This window comes from Cylas formicarius, unplaced genomic scaffold (genome assembly GCF_029955315.1).
Source record: "Cylas formicarius isolate icCylForm1 unplaced genomic scaffold, icCylForm1.1 PGA_scaffold_4__25_contigs__length_36172078, whole genome shotgun sequence".
NCBI lineage: Eukaryota > Metazoa > Arthropoda > Insecta > Coleoptera > Brentidae > Cylas > Cylas formicarius.
In genome coordinates, this window is record NW_026844334.1 from 18,782,432 (window position 1) to 18,809,041 (window position 26,610).

At 34.9% G+C, this 26,610-nt stretch overlaps 1 protein-coding gene across 1 annotated transcript in view; it reads left to right on the top strand.

The window, feature by feature from the left end:
- Positions 1-26,610, top strand: part of LOC132700381 (uncharacterized) — a 98,517-nt gene that overhangs the window by 70,248 nt on the left and 1,659 nt on the right. The window contains exons 2-6 of the mRNA XM_060667653.1: positions 20,286-20,352; positions 21,094-21,316; positions 21,367-26,053; positions 26,111-26,277; positions 26,333-26,547. Of these exons, the coding sequence (XP_060523636.1) occupies positions 21,129-21,316; positions 21,367-26,053; positions 26,111-26,277; positions 26,333-26,547 (5,257 nt within the window). The 5' untranslated portion in view covers positions 20,286-20,352; positions 21,094-21,128. The remainder of the gene's footprint in view (positions 1-20,285; positions 20,353-21,093; positions 21,317-21,366; positions 26,054-26,110; positions 26,278-26,332; positions 26,548-26,610) is intronic.

Consider the following 26,610-nt stretch of genomic DNA (forward strand, 5'->3'; position numbering starts at 1 on the left):
CATGGAGATTAACATAATGGGACATTCAAATGTATTGCTTAACGATCAATTAGATTTAAATACTTCAAATGTTGATTTGATTTGATAAAGACACGGTGTTGTCGAAACAATTGTCATGTCATAATATATAATTTCGTGAAAATCTGAACTTTTAGTTCTTATTTATCTTTATTTTCTTCCTTGTGATTTATTTTATTCCAGAGAACTATCGGAGAAATTATAATTTTTAATTGTTTTTTTGGTACTTAATATTTTTTTTTAATTTGGGACGCTTTTAAAACAACATTCCCCTTTATAAAAGAGACCAACGAAAAATAGACTTAATTTTCATGAAAAAGATAATTGTGACAACTGCAGATATAACCGTGTCAGAGTTATTTTGCAATTTTCTAAAATTTTGTTTAACAATATAAACATTTTTAAAGGACTATTGTGATATTTGTAAATCTAATAGTTATGCATATTTTTAAATAATTGAAATTAACTTAAAATTGCATTTCCAAAAAATAGAGCGCACTCGATATGTTGCTGTCAAATTGTGATTTTCGCTGTAAAGACTATTTTTTAGATCAATCTTTCAAGTAATTTTCAAAAAATGAACGGAAAATTGCGAAACTCGGTTACATTTTTCCAGAAACGACTGTCAAAATTAAATGCCGCGCTAAAGGTCATTGTACATTGTACATTGTACATTTCTAGTATGTATGGTTTGTATTTTTGTTTTCTCTCAGGATATTAGTCGAGGAACGATTGCTTACTGCCTCCCCAGTTTATCAAACTACCAAATTCCATAATATACAGACTTTTTTCTATGTAAAAAGGTGCGCTGGGAATATTTTCACGTAAAACCCAAATTTTACACTCTAAACAAGTCAAGTGAATTTTTTAAAATGAAAAACACCCTATAACAACTGTACAGATATGTACAGTTTTTAACATTATATTTTTTTATGAGAATGGAGTCGAGTCTCCCACGAACCATCAGTTTTTAACTTTCTATTGTAGAAAAGGGAGTTTTCCTTTTAAAGTGTTCAAATTGGCCCACCCAGCGCAAGGGATGTTCTGAAAGGTGTTATTCCCTTAAAATCCGGCCAATTCTCGTAACTTAACCGAATATTAAGAAGAAATTTAAAAACAAGCGGCGGTTGCCTGTAGCGAGGAGCAAATTGAAACAGGGCCGTTAAAAAAAGAGAAAGGCAAGAAGTCGCCTGTATTTCGTCAGATTACCGGTGAGATTTCCTCTTTATTACTGCGATTCGCGTTACTATAATCGCCGAATATAAACCCAATTTTAACTCTGCAAACAACTGCTGTGTATAATAGCCCGATTTTATGATTTTTATGCTAAAACCTGTAAATTTTAAATGGAAGTTATAGATTTTAATTTAGGATGCGCCCACATCCATGGGAAACGAGGAACTGATTTTGCGTTGTAACATTTAAAGGAAACTGATGATATGCAGAGGAAGAGAGAAAAATATATCCGAATCTTTGCGTTAATGACATCTGTTAATGACAAAGTAAAAGACGCGGAAATGTTCAATATTTACCTCAGATACAAGCATTATTTAGTCGAAACGAATGAGACTGGACGGTTGCTGGATGTCAGATGACGCTCTAATTTCTTACCCGTGACAGTTGTGATAAGGATAAACACAAAAATTCTGGCAACGGAAAATAAATCCACACATTAAACAGCGTAATTTCGAAATGTCGAAGATCGCTCTTTGAGTTTTTTGTCTTTGGTTCGCTCCACCTAATACAAGCCTATTTGTCAGGTCGTTCACAGGTTGTTGATCTTGAAAAAAAATCTATCATCAGCTTTACCAGTCATAGTGTCCCACAGGGATCTATCTTAGGCCCATTATTGTTTATTTTATATGTAAACGAACTTCCAGCCTCTTTTTCTAATACGAAAACAGTCCAATATTCGGACGATACCACCTTGCTCGATAGTTACACTGACTGTGCCCTAATTAAACAAAATTTACACTTTAACACTAACTAACACTACAAAAACTTCCTGAGTGGTTCGCAGATAACAATCTAAGCTTAAATCTCAATAAAACCGAGATATGTACCTTTTCTCTTAAGGAACATGAACACAGTACGGCCGTGAAATTTCTGGGTGTATATCTAGACAACCGTTTGTCCTGGAAGAATCATATAAATGAGCGTACAAACAAATTAGGCTGAATATTTATCTCCTTCCCAGAGTGAAAGATATGTATCTCGAACTGCCTACATTGGACTCTTTTAGTCACGAATACCATATGGACTTCTATTTTGGGGGAGCTCTGCAGATTGGGAGCGAGTATTTAAAATGCAAAAGATAGCACTAAGAATTATCGGTAAATACAAACCCTGGGATAGCTGTAGAGATCTATTCAGGGAATATAGGATTCTGACCTTGCAGGGTCTGTATATCTATCAGTGTCTAATTTTTGTTAAGTCGAGAAGATCGGGCTACCTCACTGTGAAAGATAGGAATATCTAGGATACTGTTTAATTTACTTCCGCTCCACATAAGAGACCTCCAATTCAAAGATTTAAAGCGAAAGTAAAGAGAATCATCCTGGATCTCTCACCGTACACAGTGGACGAGTTTGTTGCTGGATTGGCGAGGGTCGTTTAAATTTTTTTAATAATTATGTCTGTGTCACAAATTTTAAATGTACCCCTTATCTATTGGGTTAGTTAAATTCTAACTATTTGTATTTTACTTTATTTTTTGTCATGTATAATTGATCACTATTATGTACTATCGGAGGATGTTGAACATTATGTAGTGTGGAAAAGCAAATAAAGTAAATTATATTATTAAAGTCCGAGTAACGAGAAACGGATTTCGTTCAGAAATGATTTCCGCATTGGTCATTTGACGGCCCTTAGCTGCGCAACAGATGAATGACACCTAAATCACGTCCCTGCAATCCTCGGGTATAAATTGTAAATAAATTCCAACCGCTTTTTCGGATATTTCAGGGAACCGGTGACTGGCCGACTAGCCGCACCGAACAAAAGCGTGGCAATTGGATGTGGGATTATTTTTATAAGCGCCGCGTTGCCAGATTGTTTAGTTGCTGAAAAAAAACTTTCCTGTGAAGGCGAGAAATGGTTTCCTATGATTTAGTTAGAACACGATACAAGCGATTTCTGTTGTTATTTTGCTCATATTGACATCAATGAACGCAGGACCTCTGTGACGCACTTTATAATAATTAATATATACTAAGGTGACAAGCGCGAATCCCAGAATCGACGAGACTGCAATTCTAAATTCTTTAAACCGGGATATGTCGGTGAGAAATCTTGTCGGGACTAGTTATAATCAAAATCTCCAAGGCCATATCCGCGGCCGGTGATCTCATTTACACGGGTTCAAATGGTGACATTGGCAGTGAAACAAAAGTAATCGATATATCTTGAAGATATTGACTGTTTTCCATTCTGTATTGTCGTCTTAGTGCATTTTGTTAAACTATTTTCGTTTGTTCCCGAATTGTAGAGAAATAAAAAGTGGAATTAAGTCCAATACGGTACATTTTTGCCCATGGGGTAATCAAAAAATGTGACGAGATGAAAATATCGCCAGCGTCCGTCAAGCTTTCATGGAAGATTGGCCAAAGGGTATTAAAGTAAGTTCGGGAAAAGGGCAGGTGTAATAAATAATTTTACATATTGGAAGGGAACAGGCATTATTGAAAGAGGATTTATTAACATATCGAACGAGAGATTAGATCGCAAATTTATGCGAAGGTTAATTTGAACAAATGTTTTCAACAATGATAACTATTATATACGAGATGTCTTGTGAGAAAATAAGATTGACAGGCTAGTAGCAAAGATATTGGAATTTGGGGCAATCATATATAATGAAAGAACATTACGGTACGTTTCGAAAAACATTATTTTTGTGAGATATACCTTGGAATTTCTCTATAATATGGGCCCAAACGAAAGGAGTTTTCGGTATAAAGATTTTAGCCAGTATTTTGACAATCGCCCGTTTTGACGGTCACGTCACGCTTCACTCAGTAACAAAGTGAAAAAGAAAAGAAATACGACTTGCGTTCTGCTGTGCTCGAGTACTAAGATCATGCCCCCAATATCCTGCATCCACCTAGGATTTCTTCCTCGGCTGTCAACGAAACTTCATTGGGCAGCCTTAGAGATTAAAAAACACCAAACCATCCAATAGGGAAGCTAAAAGTAAACTAGGCACATGTGCCGAACATCCAAGCACTAAGTTATAAGCAAAGATTACATGCGTGAAAGAACCTTCCTAATTTTTCAAACAAACTTCCACAGGATACTGTAATATAAGAAATATAACAATATAATAACAAATCTTCTACATTTTTCCTGCGTCGGTTTTTGATGAATTAAACTTTCTGACTTTTCGAAAATCATCCTGCTGTCTTCTTCAGAGCTTAACTGAAACTGGGTCGCATTCTATTCTGTACTTGTTGAGTCGTCGTTAACATTGTTTGGTTGCTTCAAAATTTCTATAGATTCTTGTTGGTAGAAGAAATGATCACATGAAACAGTGAACAGTTTTATCAAATAAATTTTAATGTCTGGTTTCGTGGTTGTGTTCGGCAACTGCAGATAAGTTTATTTAGAGTAGTCTTACGGTTCTTTGGTGTTCTTTGGGCCTAGTTGATATTTTACGTACGGTCTCTCAAATGTGTTCTTTGACGCGTATGCATGGAATGCTTTATGTTAAACGGAATTTGGTCTTTGACGGATCGAAGATGTTGAAGGATTTTTGAGTAGGTGGTAAATCTGATTTATATTTCTTAAGAACTTTTGATATGTGTGATGTTTTGAATGAAAGGAAGGACAACAGTGGTAAGTACCGGTTTGCTTTCGTACTCATTGTCTTTGGAAGGTTGTGGTGAAGTGTATTTTATGATGGAACGTTTAATATCTCCACGATTCGTTTTGCCATTGAATTAGAAGCTACTAATAATCTCTTATATAAATATTCTTATCAATACAAAATCAGACCCAACATTGGATAATTCTGTTTACAAAAATCCTAAGCACACAGATACAGATACCTTAATGCTATGTCACATCACCATCCGGCCCAAAAATTATCGGGTATCAACTCTCTTGTTTACAGTTTGTAAAACTATTTCCATCCGAGTCACTGAACCCAGAACATCTTACATCTCCTCTTCTCTAATAATTTCCACATTACAGATATTAAGCGTTCTATCATAAAATACATTTCACCACAAACGTCCAAGACAATGAGTCCGAAAGCAACCCCACACTTGCCGCTGACCACATATCAGGAGTTCTTAAGAAATATAACGTCAAAACTTTTCAGTCATCCTTTAGCTCCCCCCCACCCATCCGCAACGTCAGCAAGTTCGATTCATCAACAACCGATTTCTGAAATACGTGCATAGCACGATAGATAATTATTATTCATAAAGATTAGGGGGGCAATCAAATAAAACATGGAATCGATCTTCAATGTCTCCACACTAACAGAGCACATTAATTCTGTGTAAGTGACTGGGGATGTAGCAATCTACTTCACATTTAGAAAAAATAAACCTGTGGAAATACCCTTGTATATGCGTCCCTTACACAATTCGATCGCTTTCTATCTAATTCTCTATAAACTCCAAACGTCCGGCCTGACATAAGAGTAAAATTTGTCATATACAAAGTATGGTATGCAAATTTCTTAAGACATTCGTTTATTCGTTTCACTAGGTTAGCCCGTTAACTTCCTTAAAATTTCGACCATAATTCTATTTTACTTTTCAAAGTAATAGTTATTTAGATTACTTTTGTTAAAGTTTAATGCGTCCTGTAATAATTAAATTTTGGGATTTGTTAGGTTAGGTTGGGGTTAAAATATGAAGAAAATAAAACATTTTGTGCAAGTAATAGTAACATGATGTTTACATTTAGAAAAGTGTGCGTGAAATGTGTTTTAATTTTAGTCATGTATTACGTTGATAGGGTAAAATGAACAGTTTGTCCGCGGTATATGCGATCTTTATAATTTTTATTAACAAAAAATGTTGAATAAATACGCTTTTTGTTTTGTTGATTTTAGGGTTTTACACCAGACTAATAAACAACTTGTTTAAACCATTTTCGAGCAGCTTTTAACGGCGTTGTTTATATTTAACAATGTATTTGGGGTTATAGCGTCGCTGTGGGAAAAATGTCCAGCCATTGCAATACGTAAACGTGACTTTATTCCGTGAAAACCACTATAGCGAGGGGGAACGGCAATAGCAGCGGGGTGAATTCTGGAGCTCCAACATCGTCAAAGGGGCCGTATCGATTATATCGCGGCAACGTTTTCGTGCTTCGTGCAGGTTTCGAAATAAATTTCCCCATAAAACTGGATATTAAGTTAGCATTAGGTTTACGATGGGATATCAAATTTAAATTCATTCATAACGAGCATAAATCTTTCACGAAACGTGTTAAATTTCCAAATTTACGATTATATCGATGCTAGTGCGTAAAAAAAAATCATATTTTCTATTCTATTTTCCGGTCGGGGACGTAAATCAAGTAATACGAAGGGATCTACTTTGATCGGGTTTCTATGGACCCGTTAAAATTACTCATCATTGCTAATATGGGTATATTTATACATTTTTATATACAAGGTATAGTCTGTCTCAATCTTCATCGTGTTGGCTTTTGCGGCAATTATGGAAGTTACCTGCCGACGGCAATGAAACTTGGTCCGGTAGCTATTAGGGACGATCGCTCAATGTTTTGGTAATGATATATTTTTGTTTATGAGTATAATATTATTAAATTACACTAAGAAATAATAGTGACATTAAATATATACGATAAATTCATATCTATTCATAATTACATTTTTATTCTAAATGTCTGAATCTAATTCTGTTTCACCATCAGAGTCGTCATTGGGATTAATTATAATAGGATTGATGTTGTTTTGGATAGAAATGTAAGAGTCCTCGATTTTTATAATGTGCTGTAATGAATTTTTCCAGCTCTCAACTGGTATGCTATTAATTAATTTTTTTATCAAATTTATAACACTGTGACTTAAGTAGGAGTAACATTTTCTGCTCTGATCTTTGATTTTACGTGGTTCCACAAATGCTCGATGGGTTAATCATGCAATGATATGGAGGAAGATGTAAAACAGTATGCGCAGCCTGTTCAGCCAAATTATCTCATACATACTGTTTTTTAATTAATTAATTGAGGACTTCCAAAAATTGCGCCTTTGTTTAACTGAATTCAAAATAATTATAATTTTCTAACAAATTTATCTGGATTACGGTTTTTGAACTTGATGGTGCTGGTGTTTTGCGTAACAGACGGATGTGGTAGCTTGCGTTATGGGGAATATTTTGTTAAAAATTGTTTTGCAAGAGATTTTCAAAAAGTTCGGCGCTTGTATCCTCATGACAATCCAAGCTAGGAATTCTTATTATTCTTTGCAGGCAACAGCAAGCAGTTTCGGGCAAATCCGTCTTCTGACTTAGCGGGTATTATGGTGATGCGTTTCCTTTATTTGAAAGTGCTTTCGTCTGACAGTCTTGAATGCGTAATTTGGGTGATTCCATTACTACTTGCCTCTTATCTATTTTGCAGTACCATTTTTCAAACAGCTCTATTGAGGGTGAGTTTAAAAATCACTGGCGTTATTCCTTTCCTTCAATTCTCCACTATTAATAATATTCCTTATCCACGATATTGGCGTTTTTGTAAGTAGACAGGTTTCTTTTAAAGCTTTTCTTCTGGTTGAATAAGTCCTCTACTGATTAAAGTTTCATACACTTTTTTCACAACCCGTTTTGAATAATTGTTATATTCTCGAAAAATAACTTTTTCGAAACCCACAGTAAAAACGATTATTCAACACTGTCACAATTGGTCAACACTCAAGAAAGGTATCAGAAAGAAAGAAGTATTCCTGATCCGCCCCTGCCTTATCACTCAAGTAAGAATAAATTTTTCGTTAATGACTTTATCCAACAACAATTGGTAATAACATCGTTAAAGTTTTATTGGGTAGGGCCGTCCAAAGCCAACACGACAGACTATACAATTAAATTCTGAACCTAACATCACATGTCAGGAAGACTTGTATTACTACATACCTACAATAGACGATCGACTAATTAAATATCTCAAAAATAATTGAAGGTCCCGGCGTTTCTAGAAGACTTAATGTTACCATTTTCCTGTTACGTTGATGGTATAATCTGGAATTTCTTGAAACAGAATCAGTAGAAACTTCTTGATCCACTGGTGGTAATTTGTTACAAGAAGTTTCATAAGTCTGAAATCTAAATTTGGTTAGCGGAAACCACAAGTGAATGAAGAGGCCTTTCTGTTGATGATTCTGTTTGTTTCATTGTTGTTTGATAAACTTGTTACAGGTTGTGATTTAATATAAGATTGTTCCAGTGCAGTTGCTTTCGCTTAAACCTCTTCTAAAGTTATAGAATTATCAGCGTATTGGCTGATCATTGCTTGTTGTTACAATATGTTTTTAATTCCATAAAGTAATTGATCTCCTAAATGTGCTTGCAAACTGTTACCAACAAATTATTTTTCTTATCTTTATCTTAAAATTATCATAAACCATGTTAAATAATTTCTTCTCCTACTTTACTAAGAAGAATGGTTTACTTTTTAATTTAGCATCTGTATTAATATTGGTCACATTAAGGTGATATAATTTTAGTTCCATTTAAAAAAGTTGTTTGTAGTTAGTCCCATTCTTTCGTTTTCGGATTACACAGAGAAATTGACGGGTAAACGAGATGTGGAGTCCTCCGAAAATTAGACGAAAGTTAGACCACTGCTGCCAAAAAATCAAGTCTCTTGGTTTGAGGTCTGCTTTCGTCCATTAATCTTTGGGTTGATATAAATTAAATCTGTTACTGATGTTTTAGCAAATACATGAGCCTTCCGGGTATTGCTCCACCCTATATCGCTAGATACCACGGTTATTTTTCCAAGATCTCCTCGTAAATATATCCTTCTTCTTGCTGTTGTTATCCGAGGTGATGCTGTAGCTAATTTATTTGGCAGTTTATTCTTATAGTTAGTTAGATTAGGTTGCGAGTCGTGCCCAGTTTAAAAAGCTCCTTTTTAACATAAAGAATTGTATTCCTCAATTTATTGGTATGTCGTCTGCGAACGCTCCAGTGTGATACTAAATCGCAGTGTTGCTTCTTCAATAAGTTTAACGTTAAAAAGGTCGAATCCGCTGACACATTCCTGACCCGAGAATCGCAGCCGAAGACAGGTAATACCGATACATATGAAAGTCGAACGCTAAAGTAGACAACGGCGCGTGTCTTCCTCGACCCACAGAAGGACGCAGAATCGCTAATGAGGATAAACTACGATTTTCTCTTTCTACCATGAGGAAATTGTATTAAACAAATTGTAAATGCATACGTTTTCGCATTCACGGCGGTATTTTCAATTAATTCGTTTAAATGCGATGGATTAGAAATAGATAGACTTTCTATTGCCTTTGCACGTGGAGAAAAGCTTTATTAGTGTCCAAAATTTTATCGCGGTTACTTCCAGCTTTTCAAACAAGAATAAGAACAAGGCTGATTTGTTAATTTTTCAAAGAAACTTCTGGATTCCTCCTGCGTCGGTTTTTGCTCAGTCGAAATTGAAACTGTTTCAGTCAAGCTCTGAAGAAGCCAACAGGATGATTAGCGAAACGTCAGCAATTTCGACTAAGCAAAAACCGACGCAGGAAGAATCCAGAAGTTTTGTAAAAAGCAAGACTAATTTGCATTACCAGCGACCAAACAAATATTTTGAATATGTAATAAAAGCATTTAAATAATAAAATCCTAAAAATTGTGTCTGTCGGACACTCGAATCAATAATTAATATAAATATACCAAGATAATAAGTATATTTGATTATTGCGATTTTTCGTCCTTTTTATCACATCAGGTTAACGTATACGTCTAACCTACCATCGAGCGTCAATCAGCCGGTATAGGGCGTATAGCCGAAACCTACAACCGATTATTTCTTTAAGCAAATTTATGTATGATATATTCAGCAAATCTAGAAACGTAGACGTACAAGCCAATGCGGCAAACTGTTAAAATGTAATAGAAAATTAATACGGCCATCGACGCCTTTTGGCATTCTATAATACGCATATTTATTTAGTTTCTAGCAATAGTTTCGTATAGACTTGCTCGCTGGCAGAACTTTACTTACCATTCGGCTCTCGTAATATCTATTAAAGAGGAAAATGCAGTAATCTGAACCTGTTTAAATATTCAGAATAAGTCGCCGCTATGTCTCCATAAATTACAGAGGCACTGTTGCCAATAATTATAGATATACGCTTACCATTATTCTGCACAATTTAAAACGCGTTTAATCAATATCTCGTGTGAATTGCCATGTAATTACTTCCGACAAAAAATCTGCTGTTGTCCTGAAGTAAAACTGCGGTGAAGAGACCTTTGAGTAAACGAAGAGTCGAACAATTTTTTGATAAAGCTTGTATATTAAATTTGATCTACGATATAAATCAAAATCTTGACATGTATCGATTTCAGTGTTGTCCACTTCGCTAAAGGAGCAAGTCGCTACAAAGAGTTTCGTGCTTCCGCAATAATCTACTAACCAATAAAAAATAACGAGCCCAAGTGTTTGCAAAGATGGTGGTTTAAAATTGATCAGAGATAGCAATTATGTTGTTAATAAGATTAACAACATAATGTTAATGTTTCAGCCCATTCGACTTTAAATCAGATTTCTTGTCGATCCACAAGAATCCTTTCTTGATTATTAAGGAGAGCCATGCGTGATTAAATCCAATTTATTTACTTCCTATCGTTAATGTATAACATATACTTTATTAATATTATAATTAAACCATAAATTTTTGAAATACTTAATTTGGATACCCGCCGCAAACTTTTTATTTTGTGTGCTACAATATATGCAAATTAATATTTTCATTTTGTTTATAATGCAATTGACATTTCATTGGAGATTTGCTAGTTAAATAGTACACACTAAGATTCGAAATAATTAATATATATTTTTTTTATAGTTTTATATATAAATCACGACCAAAATTACATTCGAGTTTCAACAACAACTCTTGTCTATATGAACAAAAACGTCAAACAAATCAATAGATACACACATAAAGAAGTAAATAGTTATTTGTTATGTATATGTGTTAATTAAGTATGGAGCCCAAAGGAACAATTTCGTTAGACCTTCGTTTTTACAACATTGTTGTGGTTTGTTTTTCCCAAATATTATTTGAAATGATTTTGATATTTCCACATGTGAAGTTCGAATATGATTTTAATTGATCTAGGTTGTAATGTGTACATTGTCAAGGTGATACTTGTCTCTATCGGTGTGTGCATTTATTTTTACTTTTTTTTAAGTTATTGGCTATGTCATTATTATTGTTACGTAATTCGTCACCACCACTATAAACATTACAATAAATAATGTTTACACAAAAATAAAACATCCTGTATTACATTTGATAAAGACACGGTGTTGTCGAAACAATTGTCATGTGAAAATCTGAACTTTTAGTTCTTATTTATTTTGTTAAATGGACTTTCATTAAGTAAAAGCCACCTCAGTTCAATTGCTGTATCTGAAAAACGAAAGACTTGCTCACTCATATTTATAGAAATAATTCGTCAATGTTAAGCTAAATATTTAATTTACGGTCCCTTATTTCTCTTTAGAAATTAGGTATTAGTAAATATGAAATATTTTTTCGTGTTCTTTTTTTCATATGTTGGTTAGAAAGGCCAAAAACAGCTTGAAAAACTCAACTTGTCATTGTAATTAAGTCACTTTTCTCTAACTTTGCATCAGCAAAATGTATTGTACATCTTACTGTAATTACTTTGCCAGTTTTATTGTCTCAAACAGTGCAAAACATGTATAACGAACGAAGTTGTTTATTTTAATTTTTTTTATGTGTTGCTGCACTTTCATTTTAAATAGCGGTAAAGATTTTAACGTTTGACGCTACCTAAAGCCTAAAGGACACATTTTATTCGATGCGAACACAATAATAACAAAGGCTAACAATTTTTTTTCTCTTTAAACAACATTCGCTTAAATCACGCGTCCTGTGGTTTATAATGAGCGAAAGAACGTTCCCTAGGGGGACATTCTCGGATTTGACTTTATATGCCGAATTCGCTGATACCAAGCTTTAACAGAAATTCGGGTGCCTGAATTACGTTGCAGCAAAACTGGTTCCCAGGGTTAACTTATGAAAAGGAAGTGTATAGCTTTTCAGGTTTGTTTCTTTTGTCGTTTAGCCCTAGTCAAAAACATATACTTCCTTAACACTTTTTTTTCTTTTTTTAAAGCTTGATGAAAACCTTAGAGACCTACAGCGGATATAGGTAAATAATTATGATATGTAATCGCACCAACGTAAAAGTAAAACTCTTTATCCCGATCCTTAACCTTATTAAATAATTTATACTTGACGTAACTACGTGTTGTTTCTTACTACAAAAACGATGGTCGTTTGCTTTTAAAATGGGGAGCTAAGGATCTCCTTTCTCTCTCATACGGTCATTCGAGACAAGGGTTTTAAAAATAAATTCATTGTCCCGCGAATCATTGTCCCGGCATTTTTAAATTTCGAAAAATCTATTTAAAAACCGCAACATAAATATTTTCGTGCGATGAGGAGGATATTTTTAGAACATGCACAACTTTAATTTACGACCATACATATTGAATCAACGACGCATTACATTTTTATCTTCGAGGTCAAAGTATTCGTTTAAACATGCCAAAACTATTTCTCCACGCTTTAAGTTGATTATGTTTTATTAAATTTTTAATTGGCGCTGTACTGACCCGCTGCGTATCGAGCGAATCTGAACTCGATACATTGGGAGCGCAATTTCTTTCGGAAACCAAATAAATACAGCTACTTGAATAAAAGTGAACTTGCATGCTATATTTTGAATCAGTTGCTAGCAAAAGTGTTATTATTTGAGATGAAATAAATTTTTTATTTGTGTGAAACTAACCTGATATGGTATAGTACCCGACAAGTTTGATGAACGACACTTTAGTTACGAGTTTGTGCGGAGCAAGTGCATACCGACGTTTATCAACGTGTTGCTTACCATTAGTTTTTGGTTACATTTTGGCCAAACGACAGGAAAAGATTTACCGAAACGCTCGCGACTCGCGACAGTGAGACTTAGCGCACTCTTGATCACTACATTACATATTACATTAACCTATTACAATTTAACATCACAACATCAGTTGACATCATAAACAATATTTTTATTTTCATGATGATAGGAGTCTCGCGAATTTATATTCATTGTAGTCATTTCGTACGAGTGGGGTATCAGCTGACACATAAAATTAACAAAAGTTTATGAACCATTCATACGAGAAATGGTATGACTATTCAGTATTTTGGTTCCAATTGATATAACTTATTCAGTAAATACGTTTATATAGGTTTCTTACATTATCTTCTATACTCTTGTTGAGTTTACGAAATGTTGGAATAACTGGGTTATGCCAATTTTCCACTGAACGGCTGATTTAGGTATGGTGTGTCTGGCGCTCTTTTATCGATAGAATGTATTTACTATTATAAAGGGGTTGTCTTAAAGGAGAGGTATTTAAATGTAATTGATCGTTAAGCAATACATTTGAATGTCTCATTTTGTTAATCTCCATGGCTTCCAATAAATTTAATTTTCTACTTTTTGTGGCTGTATTTAAAATATCAAAATTGTTGTCAAAAATGTGTTTTTCTGTGTTTAAGTGTGTAGTCTAATTAGATTCTAGACTATTGTTTTTAAACGCTCTTTTATGTTCGTTAATGCGCTTCTTGAAGGATCTACCTGTTTCTCCAATAAAAATTGTAGGACAAGATCCGCATTTCAACCTGTAGACACCGGATTTTTGAGATTTTGGATACTTCGTTTTACTGTTTTTTAATAACTTTTCTATTGTGTTGTTATTTATGAAAACTATTTTTAAACCACATTTTGACAAATCTTTGAAACTTTTTCATTGGGTTCTCCTATGTATGTAATTGTTTTAAATTGTTCTTGTTTTGTATTAGGTTTGGGATAAAAAGAGTTTACTCTTGTCTGGATTTGTTTTTTAGTTGGATTTTCGATTATTTGCAAGGTTTACACTATAATTTTTTTAAAAACATAAAAAAACTTTGGTCATTGGTCTAGTTACTTTTAGGTAGTCTCGAATACGAATCTGTTGTCATTTTCAATTTGAAAAAATCCCTAAAAGTACTTTTCGATTTTTCGCTTCAAAAAACTGTCTGTTAGCGAAAACTAACCAAAATTGAGCCACAACCAAACATTCTACGGGAGTAATGCTTAAACGAACTTCATGGAAAATAGTATACTTAGATTTTATGTAGTTCTGAATAAGAATTCGTTGACACTCAAAAATTAGTCCCAGTTGGCCATGTAAAAAGAAACAAAGTATTTTGAGAGATCTATCCAACAAAAAAATATTAAAATCATACCGCAATCAAAGATTTTACAACGATGTACATCCTTAAGCGGGCCGTAAACGATATTTCAAACACCCTGTATTGGTATAGTAGGGTTCTAAATAGTACGTGTCTCTTCTCTTTCTTTTGTTAACTAGTCCCAGTTGGCCATGACTTTAAGTTGAAGCAATAAGCAAAACAAGGTTTTACTGCATTTTTCAGAGATCCATCGAACACAAAAAATCATCAAAATCGATCCATAAACAACAAAGATTTCACAAGGGTGTATAGTGGGACACACTATAGATTGTAATATTTGATGAAAATAGGTTGTTGCTGAACCACTTCTCATTCGTACATCTAATTTGGGCCGCTCAAAAGTCATCGTTGCCAGTTTACTTAGATGAAACTTTAAAATTGAATATTTAATGCTGTTATCCTACCGGCGCATAAATAAGCTGAGTCTAATAAAGGGACGCATATATATGTTTGGGATATTGATGTATGTCACATTATTAGTTCTTACATGCGTACGTCCAATTTGGGTCGCTCGAAAGTTATTCATCGTTGCAAGTTTATTTAGAAGAAAGTTTGAACCTTAATATTTAATGTTGTTATGATACACCACTGGCGCATAACTGTATTGGATCTAATAAAGGGATGGATATATTTTTAATATATTGACGTCATGTCAAATTATTAGTTCTTCATTTTTTGGAGAGTATTATGGGCATAAAACTAGAACCAAGTGTATCAGTATTAACTAATAATTAATTCGAATTAATTGAAACTTTAAAGTCGTTATATTATGCTGCGCAATTGTGATTACTCGTGATAGAAATGTTTCGAAAGTAATAAACTAGGAGATCACGTATGAGATACTTAAGTCGACAAAGATTTTTGCGTTCGTCTTCTAATCGACTGTCGAAGTCTATTAATATTTCCTGTTTATTCGCACTACTTTACTAATAAACCGTAGCATAACGGACATAAATAAATCGAAGGAACAATGAAAATTGCGATTGCTAAGCATTTAAAAAAATTATTTAGAGATCAAGGGCATAATGGTCTACCTTTCCTATTGATGTAAACAACTTCGGCCCCTTTTAATGATACACAAATCGCAACGGTCGTTAAGATTAAAACAAACTAATTTGTGAAAAAGCCAATTAATTAATTTAAAAAACACAAAAAGTATAATTTTTACCAAACACTAAAACCTAATTAATTAAAATGGTATGTTTTGTTGGTGCAAATAGATTTTTTTTTATTAAGGTGTATTTATTTATATCTGGTTTTTAACATGAGCGATTCAGTTAATCCACACGAGTTAGTTTGTATCTAAGTCAACTTAAAAGACATTATATAGTCATTTATGTATTTTGCTCTTTATACAATTTTTTCTATTTATACTAACCCATTTTGAATTATGAGTATCCGCACTATATTAGTATAATATAATACTTAAACCTGGGCCTTCTCGAGAAATAAAGATTTTTTTTTTAAAATCCGTTAAATTTCAGTCGAATTTCGAGAGATTCCGAGGATTTCCAAAAAAATCCGAAGAATTATAAGTACAGAAGCAATTATGCTTAGCTCTGCGGTTTAGTGTGTTTTGGCCGTCTTAAAGGAAAAGCATGTGTAAGTTTAGGGTTGTGGAATTGACAGGTCAAATTTTGTTGTGTCAATTGACTGGTCAATGGACCGAAATAATTTTAAAAGTACCATGAAATATATATTAATTTATATGGTGCATTACGTCGCCGTCGCGTCATTCTGGGAACCAAATGGAGTCGATATCATTATTGGGATTTCCGGAATCGTATTCAGATATTCCTTGAAGAGGGTTATTGGTTCATAGATATAAGAAAGTGACCAATTGCTTTTGAATGGGATTAGGGTGGTCATTAACATACAATGCAACAAGATTATTACCTAATGTTTCGGAATTTAAATTCAGGTAAAATTGTGGTTCGTAATAGATTATTTATTATATATTATTATACCTACCTGTGTTTAATATTCTTATTTCGTGTGTAATACAGCGTGTGTTGAATCGTGTGTGAATTATGCAAAATATGTGCGAGTCTAGTGTATCGCAGGAGATGCTCTCGCCCAAATTTAGAAAATACTATTCTATTGAGGCTAAGGAAGTTATAAACAATGTTTATTTGACTCTCACGGCCACATTAACGAAAACTCCAACATCAACTCTATGAAAAATTGTGAATAATCCCATTTCAGCGAGGAAAAAAAAGAAGCGAGTGTAGATGAAAGTGATCAAGATATAATACGGCGTAAAATTTACCAGTTGTACGAGGAACAAAGCGTGCCTACATTAGATATCTTAATAAGGATGTTTGAAAAAGATGAAACCAGTGTTAAATGTGGCAGAACTACCTTATGGAAGTGTATTCAACACATGGGTTTTAGATTTAAAAATATCGACAAAAGGTAAGTTTTAATGGGATCTTTTAGAATTCGGAAATGGCTACTGGAATATCTAGAAAAAGTTAGGATTTACAGAGAACAACAAAGGCCAATTATTTACTTGGATGAAACCTGGTTCGACACTTATGATACTCCGGAAAAGGGTTGGGTTCACTCAACTGATAAGTGTAAAACAAACGCGCCATCAAAAACAGGTAAAAGAATAACTATTTTGCATGCTGTCTCTAAAGATGGTTGGATTCCAAATGGACTTTCTCTGTTTGCGAAAAATATTAAAGATTCTTTTTTGGATTACCATGAAGACACCACCCCCGATTTATTTGAAAGTTGGTTTAAAAACAAACTTGTTCCAAACATTCTTCCTAATAGCGTAATTGTAATGGACAATGCAAGTTATCACAGTAGACAGTTGACTAAAACCCTTTCCTGTGACACAAAAGCAACAATGCAAAACTACTTGTATAATAACGACATTTATTTTTACGAAGATTAGACCAAAAAACAATTGAGGTTCTACAATCTTGAACCTACAAAAGGAATACGTCTGTCTGTTTTAAGACCCACCACTGTGTATTTAATCCCATTGAACATGTTTGGCACCAACTGAAATCTGCCATTCGTCGTAACAATGTTTTTCTCGTGTTAACTCCAATGTCCTCAAACTTATAGAAACCGAAGTTTTTAACATCTATTGGGCAAATTATGTTAAACATATAGAAAAAAGCAGAACAATCGTATATCCATATTGCAAATAATATAGAACAAATAATAATTAGAACAGGCGATGATAGCGATAGTGATATTGATATATTGTGTGAATGATTTTAAGTAATTTAAGTAGGTAATAAAAATAATTTGTAATTTTATTTTAGATTTAAACATAAATACATAAATAAATAAATAAATATTGTTTAGTATCTTTCCTAACAAAACCCCAAATAATTAAATTCTAAGCAAAATACGGACCTGTTCGGCCATATTTCATTCTTACAGCTTGCCCGGGTATTTCCTTAATTCATATCCGTTAGTCACTTTCTTATATCTATGAACAGACTTTAACTAATAATTACATATAAATAATAAATACACACAATTGCACGATATCGTTTAAAACATTTTTTGACTCATCAATTAAAAAGTGCTCAATTGAGAAGTCCCAACACTAGGTGTATTTAAATCGAGTTTTTTAAAATATTTTTTAGTTCATTAAATGTTTTTTTTATATTGGAGAGCCTGTGCCATTGATACATCGATTTAGTGCTCATGATAATAATAAGATGATAACTCTGGGACTTAGTCGGTTGGAGAGCTAAAAATGCCTCTCCACCCCGCGGATTGTTCGCTGATCTTGAACATCGCAAGGGACTAGATTGGGAATGATTGAAGCCGAAGGGCATTATAATAATATATCGTCCGAACACCATTTAAACCTAAAATGTTACGATTTTCCTCGACGCAGATGGCCACTCGTTGATAAAACTCGATTTAGTAAAATATAAATAATAAAAGATGAGGGGTTACCGATAGATTCGCGAAAGCGCCAAAATTGTTACGTAACGTAAATCACAATGGATTATTTCCAACCTGCTTGTTCGTGCGCGACTCGCCGCCGACTGCGGTATGGCAGTGTCAATGTTGCAGCAACGATACACGCGTATAAATAAATGTATCGAGGTCATTCGTTTATAAACACGGAGCGAGACAAATTCGAACTATCATACTCGCGCAACTAATGCGTGGAATACTAAGCACCCTACAAGTCGAATCAATTAAAGTAGGGAAAAACGGAAGAACCGTTTTCCCTCACCTATCCACGTGTTTGTCCTCCAAAGTAAACGTTCAAACTGGGCGCGTCAGTTTATCGCTACAACTTTTTAAAATTTTATGTAACTTAAACATTAAACTTTTAAAAGGATAATCATGCATTTTTGTTTATATGTTTAAAACGCTAAAAGAGATTAAATTCAAACTATGTCAAAATATACAGTGAGTTTTAAGAAAAAAAAATTATATCATCTGCTATTTTTGATTTATATGGTATTAACAATGATTTTCCTCAATTTAATTGAAACTGTGTTACTTATTTTGTTGGTTGTTGGGTAGAGGCATAGAAACAACTTTTTTTAGTGCAAATTATTTTTCTACTTTCGTGAGTGGAAAAAATGATAGGCCATTGCGTGTTTCAATAATAAATTACATTTTTAAAATCAAGATTCATCTCTTAATAAAAATAAACTCTTGACTTTTTGTCGCCCGGCTAAGGGCTCCCAACGATAAAAATTAAAAGCATTGATGTGCATATCGCTAGATGCTTATAATAAAAAGAGGCAGCAAGCAATTCTATTAATATATCATGTTTTAACCAAAAAATATCTGGAGTGGGCTGAAAACTAACCAAACTAACAATTTTTGTTCACTCTGCCAAAAAGATCAAAGTACGATTCTTTATGTGATAGGCCATTTCTTGTTTCAATAATAAATTGCATTTTTAAAAACTCTTGACTTTTTGTCGTCCGGCTAAGGGTTCCCAACGAAAAATATTAAAAGCATTGATGTTCATATCGTTAGATGCTTATAATAAAAAGAGTCAACAAGCAATTCTACCAATATATCATGTTTTAACCAAAAAATATCTCAAATGGGCTGAAAACTAACCAAAACCAACAATTTTTGTTCACTCTGCCAAAAATATCAAAGTACGATTCTTGATGTGTTAAATTCTAATGACTTAATTTTTTCACTGGATACTCTTCGTCTGACAACACAAAGTCAGAGATTATTTTTACTAAGAAATGAATTGCGACTTTAAAAATGTGTAAAAGCACTCACGTACGTACCATCCGCAAACTCTTCAACTTATATACATATACAGAGTCTCTACTTTTATCTGCTTACAAATGCAAAAATTTTGTTTTTAAACATTATTGTTCGTTTTATTTTATTTGATATTGTTTAACAATGATACAAGCCAATATAAAAATAAATGTGGACTTCCATCTTTTTTTATTTGGCAATCAGCTTTTCAGACAATTGACAATTTATTTTTCTTTTGGTTGAATTTTAGCTTAATTGCTAGTTAGTTGCCCATAATTATAAGAAATTTGAAAACTAATCTCGCGGACGTAAGAAAAAAAAATGATTTGGTTATTGTTTAAATTTAATTTTTTGTCCAAGCAAATGTTTCGGTAATAGCTAATAGCGCTGGCACCATTTGACGAATGGATGTCTCGTAAATTCTTAAACGAATAACAAATTTGCTATTCTTCTATTTTTGGGGTAATTTTTCATTTTATTTATTTTGTTATTTCAGATGACCAAACTAAACATTCTGCCAGTCTGGGGCTGGCCTAACTACTGTTTTGGATAAATATCATAAGGTAAGTATGACATCGACTATAGTAACCAGGGCGTCACCGTTTTTTTGCAAATGACGACAAATTGGTGGATGCATCGAGCAATTGAAATTTTCTTTTTAATATTTCGATATTTTAGTTTGAGACTTTATACAGCACTTCGACTATTAAGCTCACTTTTAATAAGAGCAATAATATTGTTTATATTATTAATATTTATATTATTATGTTATTATTTAATGTTATTTAATTTATTTAATTAAATGTTATTTAATTATTAATAATGAGTATGGTCGTCAATAATGTTAATATTAAATTAATATTAAGCATATTTTTACTGCAGTAATATTGGCTTCCTTTTTGAATTCTTGGGTTCCATTCTATACGAGCCGCTTAGGATGTTTTGATTAGTTATATTAGTATATTAGTAGAAGATGGAAGGTTTTTTATTTAGTTTTTGTTTCAGATTGTCAATATTTATTTGTTTTTTTGTTTGTTTATGTACTTTATGTACAACTCAAATAACGAAAATTAATTCAGTGTTTTTTGTAAAGATTTGTACTGAAAGACTTCCAGTTTCCGGCTTTGGTGCAAATGAGATCTAGATTACAATGTTTTGCTACTTTTTGTATGTAGCAATTTTTAACGCATTTTGTCTACTTTCGATTATATGATGAGGACAAATTTTGAAGTTTACTTACATAATTCTATGCTTTTTGATTTCAACTAGTGTTTAATTTATTTTATTTGATGTACCTGTTTTAGGTGACAGCTTATAGGCAGGTGTTTGCCTGCAGAGCATGGATGTTACGTTTACCAACGTATTGGAGGGGGCGCGACAGTATTTCCAGGGTCTGCCGTCAGCCAGTTCTGTCGATGGTACCTTTTATCAACACCAGAATGCACCATATCAAAACACAGAACAGAATGGATGCTCGGCAGTCCCCTCTGCATCTCAACCATCTTGGTCTCAGTGCGAACCGAACAGGTAACATACACGAATTGAGTGAAATTTGAAAAGTAATTCTTGATATATAGGCCACCTACTAGGGAACAAACACCGCTCCAGAGGCCATCATCACATAGTTCGGACGGTTCGAGGCCTCCGTCTCAATCGCTACAGTATCAAGATATCTCAAGGCAATATACTAACTCTTACCCAAAAGAGTCATTGCCTCAAACGCAACATCAGGGTTTTACATTCTCCCGTCCACAGTCAAGGGAAGCTCCCTCCAATCAGTATCAGTCGCATAGCGTCACCAACTCTCCCTATATTCAACCTGCGACGACCCAACTGGGCCGGACTCCATCTAAAGAACAGGTAGCACAGCCGACTCAGAATTATCAACATCACCAATCTCCGAGATATCAAGGGCATATGCCCCATGAAAATTATCAACAAATTTCGTACTATCCGTCGGCACAATCTCAACACAGAGGCGGCAACAACTTTAAAACCCCACCCACTCAGTCGTATCCGGTAACTTCGCAAAACGTGTATCCGACGCAAAATACTTATACACCGCAAATGCAGAATACTTTATCTCATCAAAGAAATTACGCTACGCAGAGTTCTAATTCCGTTTTGGTGTCCGCGGGCGCAAATAACTTTGTCACGGGGCAGTCACATCAGAGTATTGGACAGAACGATTCGGCCCAATCTTCCTTTCGAAATACTCACAATTTACCACCGATTGCATCTTTGTCTAATTATCATTCCAATAGAAATTCCAAAGAAGTATCGGGGAATATTGCCAGCAATGCTTCAATATCAAGGTCGTCTTTGCAAGCGAGTTCTCACGCAGTGAGTATGAATCAACATGTGATACAACAGAGCCAGGCTAAGTCAGAAAATTACCCTAGAACTAGTTCGATGTATAATGTAGAACCTCGGAACAACAATCCTAAAAGTCAATCGCAATCGCAAAGTTATTCGTACGTCAACACTTTCAACAATGCAGCTGGGACTTCATCGAATACAACGTCATACTATTCTGGAACAAAACAATCATCTCAAATGTGCTATCAGCATTTCAATCAGTCGAACCCAGAAGCCCAGTTAAACGAAACGGCGAATCGACCGACGCAAGTAATTAACAACGGCGCATCTCACGACACGAGGTCGGTCGGTGTGATAAAGCAAAAACGAGAAAGTCCGCTGGATCTGTCGGTGAAAACCGTTCGTACCTCTGCCGATTCAACGTTAGAGGAATATGATGTAAATAATAAAGTCGTTCTTAACAGGTCTATTCCGAATTCGCATTCAAACACAAGCGTTTCCAGTCACAGCTACCCAACTCTTGATATAAGTTCATTTCAAAGGAATCTTTCTCATAGTTCTCAAATATCAGCTGCATCAGCACCAAAAGTGGATTTCCATCCTAACTTTAATATTCCTACTATGGGACACGCGAATCGCATGTTAGGAAAGCAACCTGATGATTCCAGGACGCCTCCGCAAGAAACATCAAACAGTATTAAATTAGACGGTAGCTACAATTCGTATCCTGGAGTTTTTCAAAATGTATCGAATGTGCCAGTATCCTCTACAGCTTCGTATTCTCACAATCACACAGCTGTGAAAAATGTCGTACGAACGGATTACTCGGCGTCCGAGCAACAGAAAGACAGCCAACGATATGCTTACCAGAGTTCCGAAATTACAAAGAAACGGACAGCCGATATTACATCGAACATAGTTCCAAACAAATTAGCCAAAGTCGACAATTGGAGGCAGTCTATAGATCTTCAGATTGAACAGAAACTTTCCTCTTATAAACAGCAGCAACAAAAACAACTCCAGATGGAACAACAAAGTGTTAATCCCATGAACAAACCTCCCACCAATTCGAACGAAAGTTTCAGTGCATCTTCCAATGGAAATTATAATAGAAATTATAGTTTTCAGAAGGATTGCAAATTCTCAACGTTTCAAACAAATTACAATCCATCCCACAGTTATCATACGCAATCTAGTCTGAGACAAACCTATGTACCTTCACCAGTCGCGCACCAATATCCAGATTACCATAACTCAAACATTAGGCATTCTCAAAATGCCTATACGAATCCAGCTTCGCAGACCAATACATCCTCAAACGCTTCTGGCTTAAACAAGCAGAATATTGGGGGGGCGGTGGACAAAAGAGTTCTTAGTTTGTTGCGTACCAGTATAGAAGTTAAAGAACAAAAGAAGATGGAGCAACTGAAATCGTGCGAAAATTTACCTTTGCACCCTAGACCCGATATTCAGCATCCCAATACAGATGTTACCGCACCGTTGCAACCCAAATTAGGTGTTATTGGTAGAAACAATACGTCGCCATTTACTCCCACCAGTTTTCCAGAAAATAACATGGCATCTACTTACAAGTTTCCCAAAGCCACCGAATCTGTAAGCTGTGATTCTTACATTAAACAAACGGAAACTGAGATCATTAAACAAGCTGAGACTAACTCTATGATAAGCACTGGTGCAAATAGCGATTACGATGGTTTGGCTGCACGGATTCGGACTAAAGGGGAACTGAAGCAAGGCGGTCCGATGAATACCAACGGAATAACATCTAAAACTTCTATAATTCAGACTTTTATTAATGAACAAATAAAGTCTCCTACACTAACGACCCAGAATATTGGGAGTCCACCCAAGTTATTGAAGGAAAAGCTTGGGCAGTTTGCTCCGAGAAAAAGATTATTTAGTCGTAACGAAGAAGAGTCGGGAAATAATCTTCCTGCTAGGGATAAGTCAGGATTACGCAGCTCATCGGAAACTTCAGTGTTTGATTTTCCGGACTCAGACGACGACAACGAAATGCCTGTGTTAGAGCGACAATCTTTGGAGTCAATGAGGAGGGACAGAAAATCGTCATTTAAATCGACTCCAGCCCCTCTATTTAATGCCGAAGCCAAGGATCTCAGATCTGAATCGCCTAGACCAGCTACGCCAGATGATATTTTCGATAGTCTGTGTAATAGCTTTGTTGATGAATTAAAAAATGGAACTACAAAGAAGCAAATAAAAGACGATAACGCGGAGAGCATAGCTGTATTACAATTATGTCCGCCGGAAAATGTAGCTCGTAGCGAGAAAAATGTTGGGGAGAAAGTAGAGTTATCAGATAACTGTGAGTCAAGCAGTAAGATAGCTGAGTCTAAAACCTCTACCCCCACACTTAAACAGGATGAAGCGGAGACAGAGAGTGAAATTAAAAGAGATGAGCGAAGTGCGTTTAGAAATAAGAACAGAGTAAGACGTAAATTAGTTTCATCCAGTGAAAGTAGTGATGATGATGATGAGGACATCCCTGTCGTAGATAATGGACGTTCTAATGCACCTATAGAACAAGAAGCTGATGCAATTGCTACGGAAGCTAGTCAAGGGAAGGAAGTGATCGATGTCGACGCAAAAATGTCTCAAAAAAGTGAACAACTTTCCGTTGTAAGGCCCGCTCGAAAACCTTTATTTGGAACCGGTTCTGAATTTGGGCCAGGTTGGGAAGAAGAAGTGTATAGGTATAAGAAATCTTTACGTATGCCCGCTAGTCTGATTCAAGTGACGCGTCCTCCAGCATCTATGCGTTTATCGACGTCATTACCAGATTTGGATCCATGTCCTCAGTCCCCCACATCATCTGTGACGACTGATATAGAAAATAAAGAAACGAATAAAAAGACAATGCAGAAGGTTAAGTCGGAGCCACTCGATAGTGATAGTGAATCCATGAGTAATTTTAATATTTTCAGTAAAAAAACAAATTATGATTCGGAGGGATCGTGTTCAGTAAAAAGTCTACCTAATACCAGAAAGGAGAATATGTCCATTCTGGACAAGCTGCTTGAGAAGTGTGGCGGTCGAAAGAAAAGGAAACAAAAAAGTAAAGACGACCATGGTCTAAAGCTTATTCCCAAAGCCGAAAATCCCATCGAACTTTTGCCGACTCCGGGCCTCGAATTACCGAAAGAAAAATGCTCCGAAAATGCGAAAAACAAAAGTCCGGTAAAAACCGAAAAATCAGAATTACTGCCATTTAGAAAAGATACTGTTCAAAATTTTAAAGACGCTTTTATAAAAAGTAATAACAATGTAATTCACGACAAATTTACAACTGTTGTTTTGACATCTAGAACGAGGAAAGGAACCAGGGCGTTAAAGCAAAGAGCCACCATTAAAGAAGTGTTTGGCGAAGACAGGCCAGCTTCCGCACCACCGGTGACCTGTATTGACAATGTCAAAGTTAAAGAAGAACTCGAAGATGTCAAAATGTTTTCTGTCAATCTGGAACAGTTAGTGGCTGTTAAGGAGGTCACTAAAAACTTGACCACGAAACACAGGAAACAACCTGCATCCGAAACAAAAATTAAAGAAGAAATTGTAGATGAGGATCTAGAAGAGGAAAAATTTGGAAATTTGATAATCAAAAATGATCCAGACGCGAAGTACGAATCTGTATCGCTAGACGGTGATGATTCTAATTTAACGACGAGGAGAAAAAATAAATTTGGCAAATTGAGGCGAAAATTGAGTTCAGGGTTCGATTACATAAGGAAAAAGAAAAAAACTAAAAAGGAGAACGTTGAGAATGAAGTCACGGAAAGAAAGAAAAAAGTTACCGCTAAAACGCCCGAATCAGTGGACGATATTCAGAGAGAAATCAAATCTTGGGTTTTGAATAAAGGAATTGGTGAATCTCATTTGCATAGAGCCGCAAGACTGGGATATACGGTAAGTAGCAATATGCAGGTGTTATTAAAGTGTTTATGATCGTTACTTATTTCGCAGGATATCACGGCATATTGTTTAGAAAAAATGGACTCTCATCCGTCGCCAAAAGATAATGCTGGATACACTCCACTTCACGAAGCATGTGCGAGAGGTCACCTTCACATAGCGAAACTGCTTCTTATGTATGGTGGGAATGTTCACGAATCAGCTCAGGGTGGGATCAGGTATACATTTAAATTAGTTTTAACATTCCGTTTAATTATTTTTGTCAAACTTTAGAGCACTGCACGAAGCTGTTGAAAATGGGTTTGTTGAAGTAGTAAGACTGTTGTTATCTTATGGTGCGGACCCAGCATTGGCAACTTATTCTGGAATAACACCATTGAGTTTAGCCAATGATGAAAATACCAGAAATCTCTTAAAAGATCACCTGCTGGATTTACAAGGCGAAAAAGGTCCTCCTTGGCAGTTTCATGGACCAGCTTCTTGTTTTGGTAAACATCTACTTTTTTGTATCTATGTTTAAACATTTTTCTTTGTTATGAGAAATAATGAGA